Below are 7985 nucleotides of genomic sequence, written 5' to 3' on the forward strand. Positions count from 1 at the left end.
CCCTCTCCTGACAGCTGCTTTGAGCACCCCCTCCCCGCTCCCTGAATGTGGGGACGTGAGAATGTAGCCCAGACAGCCTAGCACCTGGCGTGTCCCCCAGCCAGGCCCACGTGCTCGTCCCTCTTCCCACAGCTTGTCTAGGTCCGCAGCGAGGACCCCCCGGGCGGGGTGGGCGTGTGGCACCGGACCTCCCCCACGGCAGACAGATGGACACACACACACACACACACGACAAACACCACACACACAGAACACACAACATACACACACACACACATACACACACCACAAACACCACAAACGAACACACAAACACATGACACACACACACGACAAACACCACACACACAGAACACACAACATACACACACACGACACACACGCGACAAACACCACAAACATACACACAGAACACACACACGACACACACACACACGACAAACACCACACACACGTCACACACACATACACACACAACAAACACCACAAATATACACACAGAACACACAAACACACGACACACATACACACATAGAACACATAACATACACAACACATAAGACACACAGAGAACACACAACATACACAACACACAAGACACACACACGACAAATACCACACATACACACACAGAACACACAACATACACAACACATAAGACACACACACATATGCTCACATACACATACCACATAGACACACACACACAGCCCTGGGACACTTGCTGCCCCAGAGGCAGCCTCTTACCGCTTGGAGGACACTGTCCACAGACTGAGCACTTCCATCCTCCCAGAGAAGCCCCTCAGACTTGTCCCCACTTGTTCCCCCGGGTGTTCCTGTCACCACGTGTGTAATGCAGGGAGCGGTGACCCCTCGCACTGACCTCTGGCCCAGGGTCCAGCCACAGGGCACGTCCTAGAACAGGGGCCCCATCACAGAAGCTGTGGGCATCCTCAGGCCCTGCTCCATCGCCCTTGGCCTCTGTGGGCCCTGCTGCTGCGTCTGTCCTGGGCCCCAGAGCCTCTGCACGATTAGCTCAGGTGAACCAGACGCATTCCACTGACCGCTCAGGTGAACTGCACCCATTCCAATGACGGCTCAGGTGAACCTCGCACATCCCGCTGACCACTCAGGGGTACCGTGTGCATCCCACTGACTGCTCAGGTGAACCGCACACATCCCACTGACCACTCGGGTGCTGTGTGCATCCCACTGACCACTCAGGTGAACTGCACGCATCCCACTGACTGCTCAGGTGAACCACGTGCATCCTACTGACCATTCCCCTGTTTGTTCAGAATGGGCTAAGCTGGAATGGGCATGCAGCATGCTTCTCTGAGTTTCCTTTAAGGATTTTTCTGCTCCTATCCTCCAGTCCTGTCCACAGGACCCCCAGGGCTCGGGAGAAGGTAGATCCTTAGGTTCAGCATGAGGGGCCTGAGGGCAGAGGGACTGGGTCAGAATGCTCCCTGAGTCTCTGCTCTGTGACTCAGGGGCCGTAAGCGCCAGGGTCACTGGCTGGGCCACATCCATGCCAAGGCATTCCACCCCCACAAGCCGAGTCTGGGGGGTTTCTCTCAAAAAGTGGGAGACAATTAAGAGGATGAATGTCAGCACCCACAGGCTTGCATCCTTGGTGGCCGAGCTGTGCGTTGTCTAGGGAGAGTTCCCTCTTGGCTGCCATGCTGGAAGGACACTAGCAGTGGCCCCCAGCAGTGCAGGGAAGGCGTGGCCTCCAGATGCTCCACCCCCCAGGAGCCTGGGAACAGCTGGTGGAGACAGTCTGGCGGGGACACCATCTCCAAGCCTCTCCTAGAGCAGAGAGCGGACACTTAAGCTTCACAGAGTTGACAGCTGAACCCTCCAGGAATGTTTCTCCTGCTAGCCTCAGGGTGGCGAGCAGAGTGAGCCCTTCTGTACATCCTGCTGCTGCTGCTAAGTCACTTCAGTCGTGTCCCACTCTGTGCGACTCCATAGACGGCAGCCCAGGCTCCCCCGTCCCTGGGATTCTCCAGGCAAGAACACTGGAGTGGGTTGCCATTTCCTTCTCCAATGCAGGAAAGTGAAAAGTGAAAGTGAAGTCGCTCAGTCGTGTCTGACTTGTTGTGACCCCATGGACTGCAGCCTACCAGGCTCCTCCATCCATGGGATTTTCCAGGCAAGAGTACTGGAGTGGGGCGCCATCGCCTTCTCCGTCTGTACATCTTAGAGAGTCGATAAAGATGGAATTCATCATCCCATGAGGACTTTTAGCTTTTCACATTAGACTAGCTCGGAGGTTCGTGAAAATCCTTGTTGACTTTTCTTTGGAATTCTTTTTTCCTTACTTATGTTCTCTCCTATTTTTTTTTTTTTTTTCACTCTTTCTAAGACTCTTATATAACTCTATGCCTGTTTTTTGGCCGGAAGACCGGATAATTGATGGCCAGTCTTTTACAGCTCAGCCATGTCAGATTGTTTCTTGGTTTTTTTTTTTTACTTTCTGAAAGGATTCTAGGTGACCTAAATTAAAAGCACAGATGCAGAGAGACCAAATCCCAGAGGAGAGGAGAAGAAAGAAATGGGAGAAAATTATGTCAGAAACACACAGAAGAACACTGTCTGGAAAAACCATCGAAGCTCAGCTGCGAGCTTCCTGATGACCAGGGCACAGAGGCTGGCGGGACCAGCTGTATGTTCTCACTGTCAAGTGGAAGGAAGTTAGTAAATCAGGAGGCGGAAATGCGCCTGCTTCTAGTTCCAGGATGGATTTGGAGCCAGCACCCTAGGCCCCACAAGGGCTTCCCTCGTGGCTCAGCTGGTAAAGAATCCGCCCGAAATGCAGGAAACCTGGGTTCAATCCCTGGGTTGGGAAGATCCCCTGGAGAAGGGAAAGGCTCCCCACTCCAGTATTCTGGCCTGGAGAGTTCCACGGACTGTATAGTCCACGGGGTCGCAACGAGTCGGACACGACCGAGCGACTTTCACCTTCACGTTCACCCTAGGTCCCAAAGCTTGTTTAAATGTCCTAGTAACTCGCCAGCCACAGAGCCTACCACGTGGTGGACAGTCACGCCTCTCTGTAGGATAAATGGGAAAAGAGCCGCCTGTGAAAGTCTTTCCTGTGGACCAGAGAGCGCTGGCTCCAACACATGCCACTGGCTTGCTATTAGAAGACTGGAGGACCCCACGGACAGAGGAGCCTGGCGGGCTACAGTCCACGGGGTCCCAAAGAGCAGGACGCAACTAAGTGGCTAACACTGAACAGGGCGGAAGTCGAGGTTAAAGCGAACCAGCAGTTTCCGTGGTATGAAGAGGGAACAATTCGTTCTCGATGACCCCAGTTATAAATCGGTTACAGCATTCATAAACGTAAATGTACCAAGCAACATGGCAAGGCCAGAGACCTTGGTTAAATGCAAGTATAGAAAGCATTTTGAATAAGACTCTTGAAATCAGATAAGGATCTAGTGAAAGGAAAAAAGGATAGAGAGCAATTTAATAGTGCAAAGAACAAAATTAGACTAATAAGTGTATGAAAAATCCGTATCTTCTGGATTAGGTTTTCACACGCCCATAAAACATTAGTGTATACCACTATGAAGGAAACCCTAACAAAGTGTAAAAGTCTGATGTTGTCAAACTGTGACGCTGAGAAGAATACATGCATTAGCATCCGGCAGCCCTGAGTCCAGATCCAGCTCTGCCATGTACTGGGTGTGTGTTTGGGCAAGTTACTTAAATTTCAAGTCTCTATTTCCTAGTCTTTAAAAAAAAAAATCATGGCAACCCACTCCAGTATTCTTGCCTGGAAAATCCCAAGGACAGAGGAGCCTGGCGGGCTGCAGTCCATGGGGTCACAAAGAGTCGAATATGACTGAGTGACTGAGCACACACACACACACACACAGAGTCATCCTTACCTCTTAAATTATCATTAGGACAGATAACATGACATTTGTGAAATCTTCTAAGCTCTGTAAGCCTAGTTCCCAAATGAATAATTATTATAAAAGCACATCTCCACCCTTTCTTACCTCCACATCACTGGCTCCTAAGTAAAACGTGAGCTTTAGCAAGAAAAGAACAGTCAGTGGTGAACGGCCAGTTTCATTCTCCCTGTTATTAATCCCAGTATAATTTTTGGAAACTAAAAAGCATCGGTTAAGTCTTTTACAGTTCCATGTATTAGCTGTGTGATCTTGGGCAAGTATCTTTACTTCTCTGAGCCTCAGCCATTACACGCTGATAACAATGCCCACCTCCTGAGGCTTCAGGAAGATGAGTGAACGCGTGTGCAGGGCAGCTGGCAGCTAATAACACCAAACAAACGGGAGAAGTAAAGAGTTGGTTGCTTTTAGATTCTCTGTTCTCCGCTGAGAACTGCAGAGGGATCAGCTAGGGGTGTGCCTTTGGGTGTGGCCTTTGTGGGATCCCCCGGGGCCGCTTAGCTGTCCCGCCAGCCCACACATCGAGCCAGAGGCCCCGGGCTCCCCTGCACCAAAGAGGGCGTGAATGTCCCCCCACACTGGGTACTTAGATCAGGAGTAGACTGCTCTTCCTCTGCTCTGGACTGACACGGTGCGCCCCCTCCACCTGAGGGATGCCCCCCGGCCCTGCTGAGAGTCTCTGCTCTGTCTCCGAGCCTGGCTGACCAGACAACACTGGTCCTGCTGCCCGGAAGTGGGTTTCCCACAGCCGCAGGTGGTGCTGCCCCCTGGCCCGGGAGCTTGCCGCCTGTGATGCAGAGCAGTGGGCACTAGGTGGCAGCATTTCTCTTTCGTATTCCGAACAGGCCCCGGGGAGAAGGCCAAGGTGGGAGACAAGAGCTGCCTTGCTTTGTGCAGGAGGTTCCCTATCCAGACGGCCTGAGAAACCGTCTCCAAATTTCGCTCTTGAAACTCCCAAGGGGAGTCCTTCACGGGCGACTCGGTGGGTGCGAGGTTGGCCGGTCCCAGGTCCCAGCGCTGGGACGAGGGTGCGGCGTGCCAGGCTCTTACCAAAGGACTCAGTAATGGAGATAAGCAAGATGCTCATACAACGTTTGTGAGAAGTCCAAATTAATTTTTAAAAAATTGGCGATGGACAAAGGATCAGACCGCCACAGCCCTCCGCTTACGCGCTCACCTGCCTCGCCACCTCGTCCCGGCGTCTCTGGCCTGTTTCCCCCGCTCAGGATGAGGGACGTTGGACTGGGTGCTTCCGGAGGCCTCGCCCTGCCCCATGCTCGCGAGGACTGTGACCAGCTGCTCACTTGTCACCTGCAGCAGTAAATAAGTGCTGGAAGCCCTCTCCCTGTAACACGACCCAGGGTGAGAAGGTAACGCCCCCTTACTGCAGGGCTCCCTCCATGGAAATTTAACCACTGTGCCCAGTTTCAGAAGCACTGGCCAAGAGCCCCGATCCGGGTCAGGTGCTGTACCCGGTGCCAGACGTGAGCACACGTGAAACGCTTCTCTCCACTGCGGGCCCTGGACTCAAGGCCCACACAGAGTGGACAGGACGGGGGCCAATCGACGTGCAGGGCCCCGGGGCCCGTGTCGCAGGGCGGGGACCCTCCGGAGAGGTTTGCAGGATGACTTTTCCAGGTGGGCAAAGGGAAGGAGAGCGCCAGACATCAGGGCTGGCTGCTGAGATGCCACGGACAGGTGGAGGCGGCACCCGAGAGGGTGGCCGGGCTCCCAGGTCCGCCGCCCCTCCGAGGGCCAGCCCTTGAGTGCCAGCATGTCACAGCCACGCTTATGACACGCGGCGTCAGTGCCAGGGGCTTTATAGACACCGGCCACCCAAGCCCCCTGGGGCCCGCTCGTCCAGGGGACCGGAGGCCCCGTGCTGGAGCCGCAGCCCCGCTGAGAGGCCCGCGGGGTCCGGGCCAGCTGTGGGGCCGAGGGGCAGGCACCCGGGAGCTGTCATCTCAGCGGCTTAGGAGCTGGTGGGACAGGCAGGGGCGGCCTGAAGGCGGCAGGAGGCGCGTTAGCACACCTGCTCTTGGGAAGCCGGCGGCCTTTCCAGAGCCTGGTCTCAGCGGGCACCCCAGGCTGACCCTCGTCCCCCACCCGGCTGCCAGGACCCTGGCGACTGCCTGCCCCCTGCAACCTGCCCCTGCCGCCCTCTCTCTTTCTCTTCCAGAATGCCAATGTGGGCCCTGGTGGAGCAGACCCGGATGCCGGCTGGGCCACGCGAGGTACAGGAGGCGGGGACCCCGTGGGTCTCTGGCTGGGGCAGGGGCCGCTGACAGGGTTCCACGAGTCTCTCGTTCCGAGACCACCCTTCCCGCCATGGCCGCCGGCAGAAGGCTCCGAGCGCCCGGGAGGAGGAAGCCGGGGATGCTCGTGTCCCCGCCTCTTCCGGTCGCGGTCGCGCTTCGGTTTTCGCTTTCATCCTGATACCTGACATGCTTCCTCTTCTCCCTGGGGTGTCCCCCTCTAACTCAGTGCTCCCCCCGTCTCCTGCTCTAGGTGCTCCCCTCTGGAGCACGGGCCCACCCTGTCCTGACCGACTTGTCACTCCAAGTCACTCAGGCAAGAGATCTGTGTTTGAATGACCACCCCAGGCCAGGGCGGCAGCCAACCAAACACCGACGGTCACGTCCACGATAATAAGGGGGGCAGAGCCGCAGGGAAAAGCCACCTTGGGGCTTCCCAGGCAGCTCTGTGGGTAAAGAATCCACGTGCAATGCAGGAGCCCCAGGAGACGCGAGTTCAATCCCTGGGACGGGAAGATTCCCCCGGAGGAGGAAATGGCAACCCACTCCAGTATTCTGGCGTGGAGAATCCCTTGGCCAGAGAAGCCTGGTGGGCTGCAGTCCATGGGGGTCGTAAAGAGTCGGACGCGACCGAGCCACTGAGCACCCACAACAAGGGAGGCGAAGTGGAAGGGTAAAGCCCGCCCCGCCCCCGCTGCTCACAGGGCAGTCTCCTGGGGCTTCACACTGGCAGGATGGCCTGCAGGGGGGTTGGCGTTGCTGGAGAGACCTGGTCGTGTGGCTGGTGTCCGCCTGGGAGGCTCTGCCAGTCCTGAACCGCAGGGCCGCGATGCTCACTCACGGTTGTTACCCAAGGGTGACGGGAGCCTGCTCTCCAGGGCTGATCCACGCTGGATGTTGGAGTAGGGGAGAGGGGAGGGAGTCGCAGCCTGCACCCTCTAAGTGGTCTCCAGGTCTCCGGGCTCAGAGCTGGCCTGGCCAGGCCTCCGCACAGCACACGGGGGAGTTCAGGGACCAGCCGCCCACTGCCCGAGCCCCTCACTGTTGTCTCCCGCCAGAGAGGGAGGCTTTACAGACAGGACCCAGAGATGCCGCCCTGGGGGGATGCGTGCCCATCCGTATGATTTTTTTTTAACAAGCCACTTTTAGTCTGGAAGGAAAAAAATCTTTAATAAGCTAGCATGTGGGGCTCTGTATTTAAAAGGAGGAGCTGAAGGGTGAAGAAAGTAAGATAATAAGAAGCGGGTAAGCCCAGGGGGTAAACTGAGGCAGGTCTGGGGAGCACCCCCACCCTGGGGAAACAGCAGCCCAACCAAGAGAGAACACAGCGCTGCCTCGGGCTCCCAGTCTGGCCTCCAGTCTCCAGACCATGCCTCCTGCTCCTGGCTTCCCACGGAGGCCCCAGGGCCCCCCCCACCCCCAGCTCCGAGGATGCTGCGGGGTGGAGGCAGCGTGGCCCGTCTGGCCGCAGGGCGGGGTCCGGGTGGGATTGCTCCACCTTTGGGCCGAGCCTGTGCGAGTTCTGAGCTGGCCCCTGTGGTCTCTGCTTCTCTTACAGAATACAAGGTAAGGGCCACCCGCTCCCGCGCTGACCTCTGCCTGCTGCGCCGCACCTGCCCAGGTTAAACGTTCCTTTTGTTGTGCTTTCCCGTGAAATGTGTGTGTCAGATGTGGACGCATGTACGTAGCTCTTCCTTAGCCTCAACTCAGCTCTTGGCCTCCTTCCTCACAGACGCACCTGCTCCCTGGGTGACCCCGGGCTTCCTTCTCCCTGCAGATCTATCCGTATGACGCCCTTATT

The 7985-nt window shown here is 56.4% G+C and overlaps 1 protein-coding gene across 2 annotated transcripts in view; it reads left to right on the top strand.

The window, feature by feature from the left end:
* The window catches only part of ABLIM2 (actin binding LIM protein family, member 2), a 143266-nt gene that overhangs the window by 113261 nt on the left and 22020 nt on the right, over positions 1-7985 (top strand). For both annotated transcript variants that reach the window (XM_010854526.1, XM_010854525.1), the window contains 2 exons: positions 7743-7750; positions 7962-7985. In XM_010854526.1, coding sequence (XP_010852828.1) covers positions 7743-7750; positions 7962-7985 — 32 coding nt within the window. The remainder of the gene's footprint in view (positions 1-7742; positions 7751-7961) is intronic.

Source organism: Bison bison, unplaced genomic scaffold (assembly GCF_000754665.1).
Source record: "Bison bison bison isolate TAMUID 2011002044 unplaced genomic scaffold, Bison_UMD1.0 scf7180017864342, whole genome shotgun sequence".
NCBI classification, from domain to species: Eukaryota; Metazoa; Chordata; class Mammalia; order Artiodactyla; family Bovidae; genus Bison; species Bison bison.